General features: G+C 44.9%; 1 protein-coding gene across 1 annotated transcript in view; it reads left to right on the plus strand.

Annotated features, from left to right (window-relative positions):
* Positions 1-21,163, plus strand: part of CTNND2 (catenin delta 2) — a 773,259-nt gene that overhangs the window by 532,882 nt on the left and 219,214 nt on the right. The window contains exon 10 of the mRNA XM_039842770.1: positions 17,809-17,941. Coding sequence (XP_039698704.1) covers positions 17,809-17,941 — 133 coding nt within the window. The remainder of the gene's footprint in view (positions 1-17,808; positions 17,942-21,163) is intronic.

Raw genomic sequence — 21,163 nt, forward strand, 5'->3', positions numbered from 1 at the left:
CAGAGGGGAGGAACATAATTTGCTAATCAGAAAGAGGAGCAGATGCTCAGTAATTAGATGTTTGTCCTGCCATGCGGATGGACCGGTCATAAAAAGCTATCTGTAGTGATAACTCCTATTAGGAGTGAGGCCTCTAATTTAAATTCTTCTAAGTAGTTAAGGGAGGGGCAGAAGGTTCTCTGGAGCCCCCAGGGTCTCAGTTCCCTTCAGCTCAAAATAATCGACATGCCGAAGTAGCAGGCATTGGGGAGGCCTGTTCCGAACCCCGGCAGAACCTTCACGAGGACAAGGTGAGAGTCCAGGACTGCAGGCGTGTTATGGGGAGGCACTTTCTGCTGCCCATGCACCCTCCCACGGGCGGTGGGTGCTGGGAGCGCAGCTGGCCAGAACTCCGTGTGGCTTGGGCTCCTCTCAGCGTGGAGCCCGGGAACCAGTAGGGAGTGTCTGGGAGCTGACATCCTAGACCCAAAGATGGAGGTGGAGGCTGCAAGGCTTCTTGCGACCTTGCCTCAGAGCCACAGTCCCTTAATGCGGGCAGGTCACTTCCCGGGGGAGGAGGGGGGGACTCCACCTCCTGGCATAGGTGTGAGGATAGGGCAGAGAAGCAGCTGGCAGCAAACTTTGACTTCCTGCCATGCTAAACAGAGCCTCCATGCAGGATGTAGAAAAGGAGACTCTTATTTTCTCATAATTTTTTCTTTTAATTGTGTGTGTTGCAGGGTATGTATACATACATATATACATTATACACGTGCATATTGAGAGACAGACAGACAGACAGACAGAGAAAGAGAGACAGTGGGGGTGTGCGAAATTATCTCACGCCGTTGTGGGCATTAGCTAGTGTGACACCTGTAGGACGGGCGATCGACTGGAGTCGATTCTGCGGTTCTGAGATAGAATTCCTTTTTGGAAACCTCAGTTTTTACTTTTATGCACCATCAACTGATTGGATGAGGCCCGCCGACATTGTTAGGGGAGCCCTTTTTACGTAAAGTCGGCGGATCGTAGGTGTTAACCACATCTACAGAACCCCCTCGGGAGCTCCTAGATTAGTGTTTGATTAAATAACGGGGTGCTGCAGCCTAGCCAAGTCGCCACATGAAACCAATGTCCCAACGTCTATAAAGAGGAAAGGCTGGTCTGTATCATGGGGACAGATGATGAGCAGGACAGACACACGACCTTCCCAGTGGCTGATCCTTACCATGCAGCGAGAAAAAAAATCAGAAGTAAAAGAAAAAAAAGAATGAATGAAAAGATTATAGAGAATGTACAGACCTTTTCTGTGTAAATGCACATTGGTCAAAATTTTATGAAATCCAAAAATAGAAATGCTATTAAAACCGACCTGAAATTCTTAGGTTTTTTGGGGTTTTTTTTTTCTTGTTTTCAAATTTACCAAACTTAAGAGGCTCGACTGATTTTTCTCCCGATTGTGGTGGTTACTTTCCTTCTCTGTTACCTCAGATGCAACAACCTTCTTCTACTCCAAAGATGAAAATCTTATTGAGTGGTTTTTGTAACCTAGTCCATTAAAACAAACAGCAACAATAACAAAAAACTTTTATATGCAAAATGAAAAGAGTACACGAAAGTGAAACTTACCGAGTTTGGGGCATTTTAAGAAGGTTGAAGTAATTATCACATTCGCCCGCCTTGAAAGAATTGCAACATAGAAGTCTTTTTCAGGTTTTGTAAGATTTTTCTGTGTGACCTTGAATAATTCATCTGCCTGATTGGTGCCTGAGCATGTGCTTGTTTGGTAAGGTTGAGAAGTTAATGCTTTCAAGGGTTTGGAGGTGACCAGAAGGAAGCTACTACGTTTCAGGGGAGAGAGAGGTAAGGAAGGAGGGTGGGGTCCGAGCCAGCCCCTCCACATACCTTCAGTTTGCCAGCTTTCCAGTCCCTCTGGACCATGCGTCTGCCACCGTCCTCACCTGGGGACCTCGTGATGATGCAGCATACAATGGCCTCCATGACAGGACGGGTCTGTGCCACTGCGAAGTCTGGATTTATCAGAGGAAATCCACTAAGCCCACGGAGTGAGGCAGCGACCTGCCATCACGGTGCTCACGGAAGCAGCTCTGCAAGCACGTGACTTTCAGCGAAATCTAAGTCAGACTGAGACACCGGAGCAGCTGGAGAGCGTCGTTCACCCCAGGAACATAATGATGGAAAATGCTACCCCAGGTCTGTCCCACCATGGAGGGCCTGGCAGGGTGATGGTGATGATGATGATGGTGTGAACACACATGAGCAGAGTCCTCTGGTACAGGGACCCCAGGCACCTTTCCTCACACACATGCACAGACTGCCCAGCTACCTGGAAAGAGCCTGCCCAAAATTGCCATTCATTTGTCCAGAGTTTTTTCGAGCACCAGAAGGCACGACATGCCATCGAAGGCCTACCAGCCGTCGAGCTGCCGCTAGGGTGGCCAATGAACTGGAATGTCCCTACCCCACCTCCACTTGGTGACTCTCTGTGCCTGACGCTGGACCGACAGCTCTTCATTCACTTAGGCATTTGAACCAAAGAGAACGAGAGGAGACTGCTGCGCACCTGCCCCCACTCTTTCCCCGTACCCACAATTCTAGACCAGAACCCACTGGCATCCAATAAAGGAACCTGTTCTACCTGTTGGCAACGTTATCAGCACGAAAGGGGTAGGTCGAGGCCCAGGTAATATGACCGGAGCCCATGAGTTCCTGTGACCTTTCCCGGGCAGCATCAGAAATATTCCTTATGCCCGTGGCTCTCATCTGGAGACATTTTTGGTTGTCCCAACTGGAGGTCGATGCTGTTGGCATCTAGCTGGTAGAGGCCAGGGACGTTGCTAAACTTTCTATAATGTGAGAAAGCCCACCCCCTCTCCCAGCTGAGAATTAGGGGACCCAAAACATCCGTAGTGCCGAAGTTGAGAGACCTTGACGTACTCATGTGTCTTCTCTCTCCTTAACCCCACCCTCAGCCTCCCAGACGAAGCTCCTGGGGGCCAGTGATTGTGCGTTATCCACTCTGCTTGTTAACACTCAGTAAATAGTCAGGGAATGAATGAATGAATGAATGGGGTCAGGGAATTGTGATAAGCAAGGGAGCAATTGACTATTCAGTTAGCCCTTATATGATATTTGCATATAATACTTTTCCTTTTTTAGTGTTTTTCTCTTTGAGGTGTTTTTATCTTAGGGTAGCCTCATTTGTTCTTAGAGCCCCTGCTGTATGATACAGGCTGGTATTGAAGGCACCAGGAGTGTAAGAATGAGTTAAAAATAGCATGGCCCCTGCTCACAGAGTTTACTTCTCTCGGCTAGAAAACTGTCATTAACCAATTACACAGCTAAGTGTAAAATTTCAGTGTGACAAGTGCTGCAGATTCTACTCGCTCACTCGCCACAGAGAAGCCAGAGAAATTTCCATAGTGTCAAGAACAAGATAGCATTTCCTCCAAAGTGGTGTGACTCACTGGGTCACAAATATTCAGATGACGTTTTAAGTGTTAACACGCCAAAACCGCCTGCGGATAGGATCAACTTTTTTGACATCAAGATGGGGCTTTCTACAAGTGCTAAATTCTTGAGTAGAATAGCGTTTGCCTGGGCATATGGGAGATGAGCCGAGTTGGCAATGGGGGAGGTGACATTCTGGGCCCTGGAGGGAATTACAAATAGCACAGCTGGGGGAGGAGGCCGGGGCCAGCCGCTGGGGGCCATTCTGGAGCAGAGCCCTGTGAGTGACAGCGTGAGCGGGAAGTTTCTAGAAAGTCAGTAAGATGTGGTGGTTAGCCTTCACAAGTATTGCAGTGGTCTGTAGGGGATAAAGTGAGGGGTTCCAGCCTGGACTGAAGGAGCCCATTAGGAAACACCCCAGTTTTCAAAGCACAAGATTAAGAGGCCGTGGGCCATGGCCAAAGTGCTGGGGCCGTTACGGAAATCGAATTTACAGTTCTCATGTCTGACTGCGCGCCGCGTGTTCAGAGGGCGGGGAGCTTAGAAACGACTCTCTTATATGCGGCACTGTCTTTTCCCAGCGTTTAATGGAGAAATGGTCCTTTATAAACATGTGCATTCTTCCAAGATGACGACACCTGCCTCGCCCGCCTTCACCGTCCCGCTAGCTCGGGCGGCCCTCACGTTCATGGCAACTTTATGAGTTTTGCATTTCAGAGAAAGTGAGGCAAGGTTGAATATTTATTTGTTATAATATTATGGTGAAATTTGGTTCTAATAGATGTTTTTCCGGAAATATCAGACACGTCCCCCAGCTGCTAAACAAACACAAAAAATGCCAGGATCCAAAGATGCTTCTTTGTCAGACACTGGGCTGCCTCCAGTTCTGGTCGGATTGTGTATAAAACCAGCACATACTAAGTCTGTCCTGGGAACAGCGTTCTGAGTTAGCTGAGGCTCAGCCATCGCAGGGGGCACCCAGACCTAGGGGCTCCTTGCTGCTGCAGTCGGGATGGCCCCCCATTTTTTATAAAGTAAAGTTTGATTTCATTCCCCTTTTCCGCTTAACCACAGAGGACGCGTGAAATCACACAGCAGGCAGTAAACGTCCAGTCTCAAATACTGCAGAGAGTTAGAACATAGATCACGGCAGATTTAGAAAAACTCATCGACGACATGTACATAATAGGGGACGAAGGGAAGAGGTTGGAAACGTATGTCCGCCCTTTTGGTCCTGCCATCGCCCAGAATACAGATTCGAAATGACAGCAACAACCCAGACCGCTTGGTCCTCCTCTGAGAAGTGAAGAGACGCATCTGGTGTCAGTGCTTGTCCCCTGGAGAAATGCACATCTGGACTGGCAGAATGTACATGATATTCTAATCATACGTATTTGCAAATCAGCAAAGGAGGGTGATACCGCACCCAGAGCACCGTTTCATAGGTCTTACACACACTTACAGTTGAAGTTAAAAACAGACATTCTAGACCTCATCTTCTGCTTCCTTATATTTCCATCCACCGGCATAGGACACATCCGAATGCTCTCATAACTCGAGGAAATGAGCATTTCCTGTGACCTAGTGGAAGAAAACCTTCTCTGAGTTCTTGCCTCTGAGCCCAGTCTGCACCTCTGATGCTTATTCAGACGGAAGTCAAACACTCGGAAAAGCACCAGAAAATCTGAGCGTGCTCAATTCTATCATGACAAATAGGACCGGTATTCTTCGCCCTACCTCCGATTAAATTGCTCCTTTGTGCCCAGACAGATTTTTGCTTCTTTGGCCATCCCTGAGAACACAGCCGCGGCAGGGCTGGGCCCTGCTTCCTGCAGCCAGCACAGCGAGTGGACTTGTGGGACACGCTTTCACCAACTTCGGGCACGTCACTTAAACTGTCTGAACCTCAGTCCCCTAATCTATAAACATAATTATAGACCCCACTTCAAAGAGTCACTGAGAAGAACACTACAATTTTGGATCATCCCAGTGCAGTCACACCTAGAAAGAGGGGCTTGTCACATTCACCCGAGAGCAGTTTTCACGTCACTGAAGTCACTTGCTTTCTGTGGCTCTCATGTTGCTCATGTGGTTTCTTCTTCTGCAGTCTAAGTCCTTGGAGCCCAGAGAAAGGGCAGGACATGGTCCGAGGAGGCCCCTCAAAGTCAAGTGCAAGAATGACAACTTTTAGCAGCAGTTCGAGACAGTGAAGAACATGGCAAATATAAGTGGTTTCAGTAATTCACTGCCACTAACTTGGTATTTTTGTCCTGAAAATTCAAGGTTTCAAGAGTATATACACTCTTGCTAAGGTCGAGAGATAGAGAGAAAGAGAGAGAGAGAGAGAGAGAGAGAGAGAGAGGGGAGAGAGAGATAGATAGAGATAGAGAGGCAATTTTAAATGCTGGTATCTTCCCCCCAAAGTCTGTTGTAATAAGCATCTTTTAAATACATAAAGAACCATTAAGGAATGTTGTGATTTAGGTCTTTAAAAGTCATAAATAATACATTTCAAATATTCACCAAAGGAAAAATTGTTACACAAGAGGAAGAATCTTTTCCCAAATGGCAAGTGTTAATGTTCATTGAGTTTACGTACTGTGTCACTTAATTGAAATTCTAAATTTAAATCTTACAAGATAAACTTCCTATTCCTACGGGAATGATCTCCCTTTCTCCCAATAATTGTTCACTTTGCTAAATTCTTTATCTAGGTTTAGGTCCCAGCTAATGAAAGGATCATTCATGTACCACTGGTCCCAGACTGTGTCCCAAGGAGCTTTAGGGTGACCCAGCAAACTCAGAGGCACTTTTCAGGGTGGTTTAAGTTTTCAAGGGAAATACAGTATCTGTCGGACACTGAGAAAAGCCTGAGCTCCAGTGAGTTCAGTTTCAATATTTAGTTGTGTCACATTCTTTTTGATGATGTCATAACTTTGCAAGAGGTTTCTATCATAAAAAGCAAGTACCATGTAAAAATCAATATGAGAGAACCGAAGACAGCAACGTCTGATGTCAAGGTTTGAAAAGTGGCACTAACTTATTAGGATGTGGGTAATTCTTAAGTTGTTTGGACCTGACCACTTAATAAATGGAACCACCAGGCCTTTCTTTTGGCCCAGAGGCACCGTGAAAAATTTACAGACACAAAAGACCCTGTGAACCAATGTAGTCTGGGAACCTCTGAAGTTATAGAAAGTCAGCCTCTGCCCATTTATTGTGCTCAGTCACTTCTCTCAAAGGAAAAATAAATCTGCGCAACTGTTAGATATTAAATTACTCTTCCGAAAGATCCAAGAGATTTGTTTCCTCGTGGCTTCCATTGGCTGCTTTGGAGACAGAACCTGAAATAATGTTTTTCTAGTGAATTAAAAAATGCTTAATGAGGAGACCATAATTTTTAATTAGTGAAAAAGATAAAAGAAATAAAGTGTGCTTTTATTATTTGCATAAATAAACTATATTTCTCTGCCACTTGCTTTTTTTCTGTAATTTTTTTCCTATTCCATCTGCCCTATCTGCCCATCTACCTTATTTTAAATTTTAATGATCTATGCCAGTAATAATAGAAAATATCTTTAAGCTCATTGCAAATTTTTCAATTAATTTTCAAATTAATCACAGCCATTCCACTGAAAGTTAGGTGACACAGGGATCGTAAAAGCCTAGTCTGAGACTTTATCAATGGGTAGAAATTAAAGGTAATTAGACACTCGTATCTCGAAATGAACTCCTTCTTTTTTTATTACTGCACTTGAAAAAGGAAGCTTACTAATGTATTCAGTTACACAGATATGGAATCTTCCAGTATAATGGTATACAGCTGGCCTGTCTATACCCCTCTCACCCATGATCTGCAAGGACTACTAATAAGTATTTATTGGTTATTTTATTCAACGTGAAAGGTGAATATATCCTCCACATTTTATATTTAGAGACATCTAGACACAATAAGTGAAAGTAAATTAATAGTTTTATAGTAAAAGTACCGTGAAATATGACAAAAGAAAATACCTGTGAATGGAATTTTTTTTGCTTTTAATGTCTAGTAGTGAGAAATAACCACTCGGTTACTGTATTCTTTTGTCCCAGTATTAACGTGTGCCCTAAGGATTCACAGCCTAGAGTTTCTTCAAGGGCAAAGTGAAACAATCGACGACCTAGACAGGTGTGTTTTGGTGTGTTTTGTGACATAGGCGTTGGTAACCATAGACCTAACTAAATGTCCATAGCTTTTTTTTTTTTCCCTTTTTCTAGCAGCTAAACAACAAAAACCAAGGCTTTTCTCCCAGTCCTGGTGCATTTCAGGTAACAGCAAGAACACATGATGCTAAGAGACATAATCACGAAGTCATTCATCACCAGTTATATTCAAGTGTCGGACTTGCTGTCTCTAAGATTTCAAAATAGCCAGTCAGAGATACAGAAAAGGCGCTATGGTGTGGCTTCATGGGGACAGCCACGGTTTCTTCTCTCCTTTGCTCTCCTTTCCACTTGTGCTTTTGGTCTCACGGTGACCGAGCTCAGGAACACCATTTTCGTCCCTCTGTAGAATGACACTTCTACAGAGGCAGCCATGGTCAGAAAGGAACGTTGACCTTTGTCACCTCCCCTCCCTTTCCGGGACCCCTGGATCTCCTCACTGGCAGCTTCATGCCTGTGGCCAGGAGAGAGAAGGGTAGCCTCTGGCAGCCAGGAGCTGGCTCGCCGGTCTTCTTTTGAACATAAACAATGTCATAGACTTAGCAACGTCGCACAAGGCATTACACTCTGACGAGGACACGGAGCAAGACAAAATCAAGGCCCCTCCATAATTATGACTGAACACAGGTAAAACCTGAATGGTGTCCGAACCACAGAGCTGGTGAAAAAAGCCACCTGTCCTGGCTACTTGGAATGACTGCTGTATCTTCCCCAGTCACGGTTTGAACCTCTCTCTGTTCTTCCTTTTTTCTAGATAAAAAGCTTTAAGATACTCAGTCACAGAATTTTCCCCTAGTCCTGGCAGTAACCAATCGAGAACAAAGCCCTGCTTCCTTGAATCTGCCCCAAAACACCTAACACAAGCCCAAATCCTAGCCTCATTTGAACGTCATCTTACCGAAATGCCCCACAGCCCATTGGTGTGGGTTCTCCTTGCTAGAAGCGATAAAGGCAGCTTTCTTCAACCCCAGATGGAATCCTGGTGGTCTCGTCTGGATGCTGTTGACATGGCTAGCTACCCTGAAGTTTACTCTTCCTGAATATCCCCCTTTACACCACATTAATTTCCATTAGGAAATCAATCCATAAAACCGTACGCGTCAATGTTCTCTCACTTCTTAGGTAATGTACGTTTTCTCTCAGGTGATTCTGCTTCCACAGTAATGTGCCATTACAGTCCCAAGCCGAGAACCCATGCCAGGAACAAGAAGTCGGGCGCATTGCACAGCTGCATGGATGAGACATCTTGGCTAAATGAAACATTGAAGAAGCTTCGAACCTTGACATTTAGCCCTCAGGTTCCATGCACTAATTTGCCTGTGACCTTGATTAGGTCACTAAACTGAATGATCTGGGTTTCCCAAGTGACATAATAAGCATGAGAAATGCTGAGTAAGGTGCCTTCCCATTATACAATGTAAAGGAAATCAAATAAAAATGCATTTGTGAAAATTCTGGAAGTGATAAGCCGTTGTTATGAGTACTCATGATGGCAGAATTGTTTATTCGAGTCAGTGACAGTGACTCCTGCCATCCTTTGTGTCGAACTGAGTCCAGCGCCATCTAGAGGGAAGAGCTCAATTACAAGGGCTTCAAATGCAGCCCTGGCATTTTTTGAATGACGTCTCTCTGTGTATGGCCTTTGCCTATTTATGATCTGTCTCCTGCACGAAAGTATGAGCAGTCAGAAGTCAGAACTCAGTATTCGTATCCCCAGGACCGAAAAATTTTCCTCATTCGTAAAAAGCCTTCTCTGATTCTCCTGGAAAGAGACAGTGCATAGGTGCTATTTTTAGGAATATCTTCAAACACCTTTCTCCCTTGGTACCTTTCTAGACCACATTTCGTTAGATTTTATTAAGACTTTCTTTAAAGGAAGTATCTCTGTCCTATGTTACCTGAAGTCAATTGAGTTGGGCTTCTTTGGAGAACCCAAGGGACAAAGATGAAATCATGTGTCTGAAACACGCTACAAAACATTCGTAGGACTGAAATCAACCATGGACATCGTTAGGTAATTGCTGTCGCCAAGCCTGGACTCTGCTTTGCGTGCTATCCTCCCAGCTTACATTGCGAAGACACCGTGACAGGTGCCGTGGGACAGGTTCTCACTTCCAGAGACGTGGAGCCTCGCTTGGAACCTTCAGAGCGGTGTTCTTGCATTTAGAATGCGTCGCCCTGTGTAATCACGGCTTCTCTCAGAAGTTCAGTTGTTTTTAGATGCAGAGTCATTAAAAGCACTGTTTTTATTTTTTCACAGAGAACTATCAAATGATAGGGTTACCTAATTTATAAGAAAATGTGCCCCATTCTGTTAACATTACTTTCCCGTGTGTGTGTGTGTGTGTGTGTGTGTGTGTGTGTGTGTGTGTGAAGAGAGAAAGAGAGAGAGAATCGTGCACCCCTAGCGTGGTCTTGGCCACTGAATCCCTTCCCTCTTCCTCCCACTCAAAGTCCACAGATCCTGGTGATTTTTCCAAGAAGCATATGGGCTGTTAATTTTAAATTAGATACATAGTTATTAGAATATAAACATTTTCCATAAAGTTAATATGGCTGATAAGTTTATGGGTAATTGTCATTTTCTTCCCTTGAGATATTATCAGCAAACAGAGCCTGTTAGACTTTCCGGGGCAACTAAATTCTTACATGTATGACATTAATTTTTCATCATGGAGTCTATTATTATTGAAAAAGGCTAGTTGCATTAATAAATAAAGAGTATTTTAAAGTTAACTGATACCAAATTGGTATTACAATGCAATTGATAATATTCTTTGTAACCTAATGGCTTTTTAGAATATTTAGGTCTTCAGTAGAAGCAGAAAATCACTGGTACTTAAACTACATGCGATTTAAAAAGATAAATAGTAACATAAATTTTGGCTAATCTTTTTCCATTATTTCCTCCCTCAACTCCTAATGAATTGAAGTTTGAGAAGTCCATTGCTTGGCTAGGATTAATTTAAAGCACCCAGTATCCATAATAATTTCTCATTATTTTGATGTTTCTCTCCGCTTCAGCAGCCAGTAGAAAACTTGCTAGTTGAAATCGTTCCTTTTTATTCTGGAACAATAGATGCCAGTTCCCACAAGTGGGCCCTAGTCTGACCAACCCACCCCACTGGCCTCAGGCTGCACCTGAGTGGTGTGGAGCCTTGGATGGGAGGAGTACTTGGGGCCAGTCTAAGGGAGTCACTGGGCTTCTCTCTCCCTCACACTTCATATGCACCCCATCAGCAAAGCCTGCTGGCTCTGCCTTCCAGACGCATCCCCACTCCCTGTGCTCCTGGACGCCCTCTGCTGGGCCACCACCGTTCTTGCCGAGATCCCTGTAGAGCCTTCACCAGTCCCCTGCCTCCGTCCTGCCCCCTAGCGTCTGTTCTGAACCCCGCAGCCAGAGGGAGCCCTTTTGTAAACTCAGCTTTATCAAGGTGTGATTTATATACAATAAACGTGCCCTCTGAGACCTGCAGTTTATGACTTTCGACAGAGTACACAGTCCTGTAGACACCACCAAAGTGATTCTTTAAAACTTTGAATCAGATCGTGGCATTCCATCGGTTCCCATATCTCTCAGAGCAGAAACCAGAAATCCTGCCATGGCCGACAATCTCTGTCTGACCTGGGTGCCCGCTGCCTCTGTCAGCTTGGTCCCTGGGTGGGACTCACTCCACTGCACCCACTGACCTTCTCACCTCCTGTCAGACGTGCCCGGCGCAGCCCTGCCCCAGCTGGGGTCTTGTCACTATTCTCTTTTTCTGGAACATTCTCTCTGGTACCAATTTAGGCCTGTGCTCCAGGGTCACGTCCTCAGGGAGGTCTTCCTTAGCCATTGCATCTACAATAACAACCTACACCCCATACCCCACCCCCACACACACCGGTATTGCCTGTGCCTACCTGCTTTATGCTTTCGCATCATACTTGTATTCATTTCCTGTGATGGCCGTAACAAAGGACCACAAACTAGGTGGCTTAAAACTCCAAGAGTTCAGGAGACCAGAAGACCAGTGTCTAGGTATCAGGAGACTTAACCTCCTTCCAGCAGTGCCAAGGGAGAGACCATCCCCTCCCCTAGCCCTCATGGCTCCGGATATAAAAATTAAAAACAGGCCACCTCATGGCTCCGGATATAAAAATTAAAACCAAGATGGCCTTCCGACCTTTTTGTAAGAGTGTTCAAAAGTTTAGAAATGATTGAGATTTTCCTATGTTTAAATAATATTCTGACTACCTCCCTGCCCTCAGGAGGAACGTCCAAGCAGGTACTCTCTCTCCGGCACATAAAGCTTTGCCCAAAATCAAATTTTGAGTTCCTGGGGGCTCTGGCTGTCCGGGTCCCTTTTCAGCGCAGGAGTAAATGTGATGAAATCTTGTGACAGCATGTCAGCTCTTTGTGTCTGTGCCAGCGCAAGACAGGAACGAATTTCAAACCATTTGCTACATAGCGCTGGGTGTGGCTTAGACGACTCAGTCCGCGTGTGAGTGAGGATGTAGTCACAATATTGTTGGTCCGTGTGACAAGTTTTAATGGAGAAAAGGTTACATTTGCATTTTCTCCAGTTCCATTAACATTTCTAAAGTGAAGCCCAGTAACAAATGGGAGTTATGAGCGTGGCGTCCGTCCGTAGGAGGTCGAGTAGCTGCTTCTCATTTCTTATACTTCTCTTCTTCATCTAGTTACGCATGTAATACCTGACATTTCTTGAGGGCCCACACTATGTGCCAGCTAGTGCTCTGAGGGGTTCGTATATATTATTTCTAATCATCTTAACAATACTCCAAGGTAGGAATTATTATCTCTATATGACAGATGGACTCAATGAACGCGTATTCTGAGAAACACCTCGCATGCCAGCCGGCGGAGATTCTGCAGCAAATGAGACACACTTAGGATGGGACCCAAGGCTGCACGGAAGTCCATGGTGGAGCCAGATTTGAACCAACTCTTACTGCATCCAGAGAGGAGGGGTGGGGGGAGGAAAAGCATTTGGTCATGACCCATTTTAAGGCACAGTTTTTACTACAAGCCAAAGCGGTGTCTCTTCTTATCCTTATATTCCTTCAGATAAGTATTACTGTCCAATCGAATACACATTAGTCAAAGATTATCTTTTAAAAAATGGTATTAAACAAAATTTATATATCCATCCCTTAGAACAGCCTTCGAATAACTCTAGCTCTTAATAGTTTACCAAAGACTTTCACATATATCACTTTATGGTGTCATTTAAAAACGAATCCCATGAAATGAGTGGCGTTATTCTCTGGATTTGATCCATGGAAGCCAAGACCAGCAAACACCAAGGGACTGCCCTGTATTTATTGGCTAAAAGGGAGAAAGCCAGCTATTCAAGTTGTGAACTCTCTCCCAGTTCCTGTGATGCCAAAGCCCGTGCCCCCTTCCAATACAGTAATCAAAGAGTGAAAGATTTATAACACGCCTGCTCCACGAAAGTGATCAGACACACTGCAGGTTGAGACTAGGGTTTCTGTACCTTGGCTCTAATGACATTTTGGGAACAAATAACTCTTCGCAGTGGGGAATTGTCCCGTGCATTATGACATGTTGAGCAGCGTCCCTGGCCTCTACTCACTGGAGGCCAATAGCATCTTCCACTCGTGACAATCTAAAACATCCCCAGGCACACTGTTTTAAACATATTTATTTGTCAAACATTGTCCAAAAAATATCACTGTTTTAGACATTTCCAGACAATGATTACAGCAGACGGCACACTTATATGGTTTAGTTTTATCTGTTCAAAGGCAGACAGTCCGTTTCGGCTTCCCCACTTAAGTTCGTGAACATCTTAAGTCTAGTTTCCTCCTCTGTAACATGAAAGTAAACTGCACAAGGCTTGTTAGAATTAAAGAGTAGAAACACATGAACGACTTTTGGTGTACGTTTGCTGTTACCGAGGTTTATTTTTCTGCCTGTTGGGTAAGCCTAAACACATCTAAATTCCTATAGATTTCTTTTGTGCAATACTGAGCACATACCAGGCTAAGACTTTTTGTCGTTGAATCGAAGTCCCTTCGCGATCTCATCCCACACTTGCTTCCCAGCCCCATCCCCACTGGCGCCTTCCCCAGCAGCCTTCCTCCCACAACGTCCTGTTTCACAGACTCACCCGAACCAAGCCGGCTTCGCCCCGTCCCCAGATGGCCAGCCCCTCTGAGAGGCCCTTACCCACACGCTGGTTCCTCACCAGCATTTGTCTTTTCCAGAACATTTTGTCTTAGAAGCCACTCCTTGCCCTTAAGGATGAAGATCCGATGTGAAGAAACCAAACCGTAGACCGACTTCTGGCCCGAAGGAGATGGACATTTTATTGCCCGTAGTCTTCCAGCTCTTTCTGTCGAGTCTATCTCTCTGGGCAGTGAGAAAAAAAATCAAACAGAATCCCATCCGAGTGAAACAAAACTGTCCTAGAGAAAGAGACCTGGATATGAACACTCCTCCAAACTTTCTGCTGGGGGATGCTCCTTTGTTATCGACCCTGGGAACTTGAGGGGAGCATCTGAAAGCATGGTGAGCACCTCATGATCTGCCCTCAGAGGGCAGCTGCCACCTGGCCGAGTCCCGGGGGAATGGCCATTCGGATGAGGCGGAAGCGAACTGCCTGGACGCGCAACCCACGCCAGCCCCATCCTGGACAGCCGGCTTAGGCTAGGGGACCGCTGAGTCGTGTTAAACACTAAGTTACTTTTGTCTTCTGTCGCGTCTGGTCTTCTGGTCCCTCTCACCCTCTTTTACTTTGTCCCAGAGCAGTTCCCCCTCTGCCCTGGCCCCAGCCGCCCACCCTCCCCGGGTTTCACTGCACCCAGTGAGGATGGGGACGCGGTGTGGCACCAGGCATCATTCTCTTGTGCTGTGGGGAACGCCCCTGCCCCATGGAGCATACAGGTGTGTGTGTGTGGTGGGGAGGGCAGGTAACAATAAATAGTAATGATGGAAACAACAGAAGAGACTTTCAGCTAGTCCTGAGAATTGTGGATAAAATAAGAGACAGGTGTCTTTGGCCGGAAGCTACAGGAGACCCCTCAGACACATTTGAACTAAGGCCTAATGAAGACGAGACAGCACCTGAGGGTCGAGGCTCCCCAGAAGTACCAAGATCTTGAAGGGGGACAGGAAGGAAGCAGGTCAGGGAGGTCGGCGCAGGAGGCTCGGCGTGGTTTGGGAGTAGGTGCTTTCAGAAGCAGGTGAGACGCAGTGTGCGGGGCCCACAAGCAGACCGAGGACTTAGACATCTGCCTGAGTGCAGCGGATGCCACTGCAGGATTTGATTCACACAGTTATCTGATTGGTGCATAGAAAAGACTTCGAGTTGACAGCCTGGAGTATGACTCCGTGTGTGTGTGTCAGGGAGGGGATATTTTAGGAATGACTAATCGATGACAGCCATGCCCATTGCTTTTCTCACGGTTACCAGTAACGCTGAGGAAACACTTTTCCCTCCAAGATCCTCTCTTCATTCACTCCTTCACGCCTTTACTCTTTCAGAATCCATTATGTACCAAGAGTATTATGTATGCTGGGTAACAAAGATGACCCAAAAGCCGTGGCACCGGCCTCACTGAACTTACGGGAGTGGAGAGAGAGGTGGTGACCTGTCGTGGGCCACAGCATTATGGGGACATCACCGACTCGCTGCTGCGTGGGTGGCAGTCGGGGAAGGCTTTGCTGGGAAAGTCTCAGACAACCCAAGGCCCTGAGTTTGAGAGGCTGTCAGGCCAGGACCGGTCAAGACAGCAGGAACAGCGTCAGGAGAGAGACTGCTTGTCTGCCCAAACGCCAGTGCGGCTTCCCAGAGAGCCGGGGGGAGGCGGTGTGACATGAGGCTGGTGAGGGAGGAGATGGCAGGTCATTGGGGTCTTGCAGGCGATGGGACTGTCCTGGTCTTTATCCCAAGATCAGTGAGAATCACTGAAATGTTTTAAGCAAGAGAGTGGCACAATTCGTTGTGCGTGTTTGCCCATTTGGATGACTTAGGTAGGAAGAATGGTGAGGTGGGTGGTGGCCGGCACGGTTGGCAGGGTGAAAGGTCAGAAACTAGGTCTGGAAGGGCAGTAGTGGGCATGGAGGGGACATTGGGAATTCCAGAGGTTTTGAGAGGATGCTGACAACAGCCTTTCTTTTGACCTATGAATGACGAGCTTCGATCCCTTCTCTAATTCTTTGGTGCGTCCGTCTGTTCTGATTTTGGGGTGTGTGTGCGTGTGTGTGTATGTGTGTGTGTGTGTCACACATACATTCACATGCACATATGCTGAGTGTCCCTAAGACTGTCCGCCTAGAGTTTTTGTTCCAAAGGTGTTCTGGATACGTGCCATATGAGCCTAATAGGACAGTTACCACCTGGGCAATAAAACAGGCAGAAATGTATTCTTTACTCACCATTTTCCAGGAGCACAAGCTTACCTGAATTCACCTTAGTCATCTTGTTTCTTTATATGACGCTTCTAATTTTAATTTACAGGTATTCCGTAAGATATTTTATTTAATATGTATTTAATACCTATTATTTAATATTTTATTTAATATGAAGAACATAAGTTTAGGAGGCTGCTATTAAAGGAAGAGGGTCTGTGCTGTCTCAGTGTTGCAGAGGTGGCTTAGAATCAAGCAACAAAAGGAAATTAAATTAAGAAGGAAAACAGACTTCCTGTGATTTAATCCATAATTGTTTTCTGCTGTGATCACATAACCAAGAAAAAGTCAATAGTTTGTCCATTAGCAGCAATCACTGAAATTATGTTTTGTAGCAAATGTGTTCCCGTACTATATACGTCCTTCTGAAAATTTGCCTAAGATTTTAGGTAAGTTTATTAAATACTAGATGCGTAGTAGTAAATTGAACGCTTTATCTTTCCAAGAAAAACTAAGCCAATGCAAAAGGGATCCCACTTCAAATCGTCTTCGGTCGCTGTAGGGGCAGCAGCAACGTGTGCCAAGGTTTGCTTGACAACCTCTACCAGCTGTGATGGCAGAGAGATGAAGAGGCCAGGTTAGGGTCTGTGAGGAGACTTCTAACCTTTGTCTGTTCCCTTCTCTCTCCTGTTTCTGTCACGATTCTTCTTCTCAAATGACAGCCCTGTGCTGACATCAGTAGGATGTATGCTTTTGAGTTGTTTCTGCAGGAGCAGAGTGGCCGTGGCAAAGCCCTCTCGTTTCTCTTCCTCATCCTTCAGATAAATAGTAGGCTTTTGTGGCTCACGGGGTCAAGGTTTTATCTGTGGTCTCGGAGGTTGCTTTTTTATTTCTCTGTTAAAAATTGGCTTCCTTCTACAGGAATACGATCCATAAGGTTGGCCCTTTTAGCTCCATATCGTAACTGGTTGAGCTGATCGACTTCATAAAAGGATGTTTATTCGCATAATAGTACACAATCAACCTTATGTTTTAGAATGGATTTAAATATTTTAGAGCATATTTCATAAGCATAAACAAACAACCAGCTTCTTGGAGTAGCTCCGATGGGAAAAAGAGAGTACAGGAAAATAATATGCAACGCCATACATTTATTAACATTGCATGAATAATCTTAACGCTTTAAATAATTTCCTTTTATAAAGTTGCCTTGTTATACTTTGATCCCCAGTGAATCATTTAAGGACTCTGCCTATTTTTAAAGAGATTATGATAATAATAATAATAACCATAAAAAATAATAAGATGATGACATCACTTGCTATTATGATCTTTTGGATTAAACCCGTTCAGTTACATTTTCCTCTTGTCTGATAATTTGGCAAAATACAGTACCTAAATCACACCGTTGAGACAGTATATTGGAAAATGTGACCTTTCAAGCCTGAATGAAAAATGTATATATTAATAAAATCAGGTGCCATTTTAAGTCATTTTTTCCATTATCTTCATAAACAAATAACTTGTTAACACGTTTGAGGTTATAAGGGTCTACGTGTACATATGTGTGTGTACGCATGTATATACTTACCAACCATTTACTCAAAGGAATGTTTTCAAATTCTCTTCTGATGGGTACGTGTCAGAAAACCAGAACAAGCGTTTGTGAAATGTGCCCGTGTGAACTCTTCAGTGCGTTTCATAAAAGAATTGAGCACATGTCGACGGCGTGGCACAATTTCTCTCTCACGTTCTCCTACCTTCCTTTTGTTCAGAGAATTCGGATGGAGAGACCCAGAGCTGCCCGAAGTGATTCAGATGTTGCAACATCAGTTTCCCTCCGTCCAGTCCAATGCTGCAGCCTACTTACAGCACCTTTGCTTTGGAGACAATAAAATTAAAGCCGAGGTAAGCGTCACTTGGATCCTTGAATGACCGGTGTCAGATCCATCACCCCTGAGGCTTTTACAGTAATGTCGCAAAGAGAAAGAAATGAGAAAACTAAAGTTTCAAAACTTAGATCCATATTTAAGACCGAAACGTGGCGTTTTCCATCAAATTAATTGGCATGCCTGTCATACACTTTTTTTTTTTTAATATTTGAATATTGCCAAATAGAGGATCAAAGATACGTGCCTGTGTTAACAGAGGCAAGGTTGTCCACTGCTGTCCTTGAGTGTGGTTTGCCTTTCCCTTCCCAATTCCATTTCTGGAGTCTCTGCTCCTAAATTCTAAAGAAAGACAAAGCATCTTATGTTGTCTCTTGAATTTCCAATGAGATCACTACATTCCTCCATCTATGGTGTCATCCAGCCTCCCTGGAAAACACGTCAATAGGATGGGAACTTCAGTCAATAAACCAGCTCTGTATTATAACCAAGAATTTTGAGCCATTCACAAAAGTACCAGTGCATGTAATACAGATATAGGTGATCCATTAAAGACATCATTGTCTGTGTCCATCACGTAAACAATTGTTAACACGCTTTATGTTTTTGGAATACTTTAAAGTGCCTACATTGTGGTGTGTGATATTTCTGGAAGATCACGGTGGGCAGCATGGCTAACTCTGATTTTTTAGACAAGCATTTGCATATAAGCAGCTGAATAACCTTTTTTTTTTTCTATGAAAAGATGTTAGAAGCTATAAAGTAATCTCCATAGCATGTGAGCAATTTTGAGGATGAGTCTAAATTAGTTTAAGAGTGGAGAGATTCGAAGCTGTAATTGCGATTTAGTATAGATTTTGCTTGCTTGCATTAGGATATACATAGCCTAGCAGCTTTTTATCTTTTTTTCCAGTCTCTTCCACTGGGACTGAGAGTACTCGATCCATTCTCATTCTCAGAGAAGTCAGACTTCTTTGTGGAATAGATATAGAGCAGTGGTTCACAACCAGGTGTGATTTTGCCCCCAAGGGACAATTGACAACATCTGGAGACATGTTTTAATGTCACAATTGGAAGAGGTTGTGGTGGTGCCATTAGCGACTAGTGGGGAGTGGTCAGGAATACTGCAAAACACCGTCTAATGCACGGGACAGCCCCTACCACCAAGAATTATTCGGCCTCAAACGTCAGTAGTACCGACGCTGAGGTAAAGAGAAATGTCGTCTATCTAAGGTAAATTTAAAATGTCAAAAAATACCACCTATTAAAATGACCTAAAAAGGTAAAGGGATTGAGAAGTACAGATGGGTGGTGACAAAATAGTCACGGGGATGTGGAATGCGCAATAGGGAAGATCGTCGGTCATATTGTGATACCTACGTATAGTGCCAGGTGAGTGGGGACCAGACTAATCGGGGGGACCACTCCGTAAATTACATAAATGTCTGACCACCATGCTGCACACCTGAAGCGAATATAAAATAATATTGAATGTCAGCTGTAATCGAAAAGTAAAAATGATAGATAGATGATAGATAGATAGATAGATAGATAGATAGATAGATAGATAGATAGATAGATAAAATGACCTAAAAATAAATTAAACTTATGTGGCTCTTTCCCCAAATGGAAATCATCTTAATCGTTCTCTGTTTTTAATAGAAAACAAAAGGGCCATTCGAAATGAAGGACAGCTTTCTGCCTAGGGGATCACATACAATCAGTTTCTGAAGATTACAACTTCGAGGGTTTCACTAAGGGTCGTGAAAGCATTTACTCCATTGTCGGCATAACGTTGGTTCAGGAGGGTTGTGTTACCCCCACAAAAGTGGGGCGCACTCCGACCCTAAATTTGGTTCTGATGTCAAGACTGAGGACACCACACGCACACCAAGGGTGTCTGGAAGGGCGGGTCACTCACATAAGGAGCCTTGTGAGGTGAGCAGGGTGGTTCCCAAGCACGGCTGGTGACAGCAGGAAGGGAGGCTGGCTCATGATTTCATGGTGGTTATGGGTTGGGATCTGGATGAGGTTCCTATATGCAGACAGGAACTTTCGGGGTTTGAACTCCCTGCTGATGCCACAAGATGAAACACCCAACTTTTCTTATCAGCTTGCTCAGATGTGAGTAGAGGGACAGCGTGGGTGAGGCATAAGAGCTGTCAGAAGCCAAACATCAAAAACAGAGTCACGCTCTTCATTACCGGGAATCACGCGGTTGGGCAGTATGGACATCATGGCCCGGGGAAGTTCAAAGTCGCTGGCCTCATTGGCTCTGCTCCATGATCCCTGGACTGCTCTTGAAGCCTCTCAATAGCACTGACGCCCGACAGCTGGCTCGACTCCTGTGTGTGGCCACATCAGAATCCCCCCACCCTGGGGTAGACAAGAGGTGACCAGCACACACCTCAGTGTCAGACAGATATATCTTCCGATGCCACGTCCCTGCTCACTAGCTTTGTCTCCTTGAACAAGCTGCTGTCTTCTTGAGTCACTTTTCTTTTTTAAAAGAGAGATGCTGACAGGCCATTGTAGCGTCTTCAAAGGCCCAGATGACTTCATGTGTGCACCTGCTTAGCAGTGACGTATTCATCCATCCCTTTTCTTATTTTGGCCAAGAACACAGTTAAGACACTTAAGTGACTGTGTTATCTGATGCGTGTATGTATACGTCAGTGTGCGCATGTGCGTAGTGTTTTTCATTTTGCTGTGGGTGCCTTCAAGGTTGTTCGTATCACCTCTCACTGCTTGGAGATGGAGATTCTTCCAACAGCTGGCACTGAGAGCACTGGTTCAGCTGATGGGGGCCGGTGACACTGCCGGGACCTTGTGGCAATGTTCCCTTGGTACCCGGAAGGCTGAGACCAAAAGGAAGGAAAGGACGATGTGGGCACAACCTGGTACCGAGCTGACAAAACAAGATCGAAGTTAGTAAAAGCCAGAGGAACCGAGAAGGTGCAAAAGGCTTAAATAACATACCAAGTTAGCCATCTGGGGTCTTCCTTTCTCTGTCTTCAGTTGCATAGGAAACACGTACAGGGGTGCAGGCGTGTGCACGCACGCACACACAGACGCACAACCGCTGAGAGGGATTTCGCACAGACCTCTTTTGTTCTTGTCAGTCCAACTCAAGGCCCAAATCATTAGCGATGATTCTCTCTTTGTGACGGATGGCTGCCCGTCATGTTTTCATATACAAGTATTGATTTTTGTAATTACCTGTTGTCCAAATACTAATCTT

Source organism: Pteropus medius, unplaced genomic scaffold (genome assembly GCF_902729225.1).
Source record: "Pteropus medius unplaced genomic scaffold, Ma_sr-lr_union100, whole genome shotgun sequence".
Lineage (NCBI taxonomy): Eukaryota > Metazoa > Chordata > Mammalia > Chiroptera > Pteropodidae > Pteropus > Pteropus medius.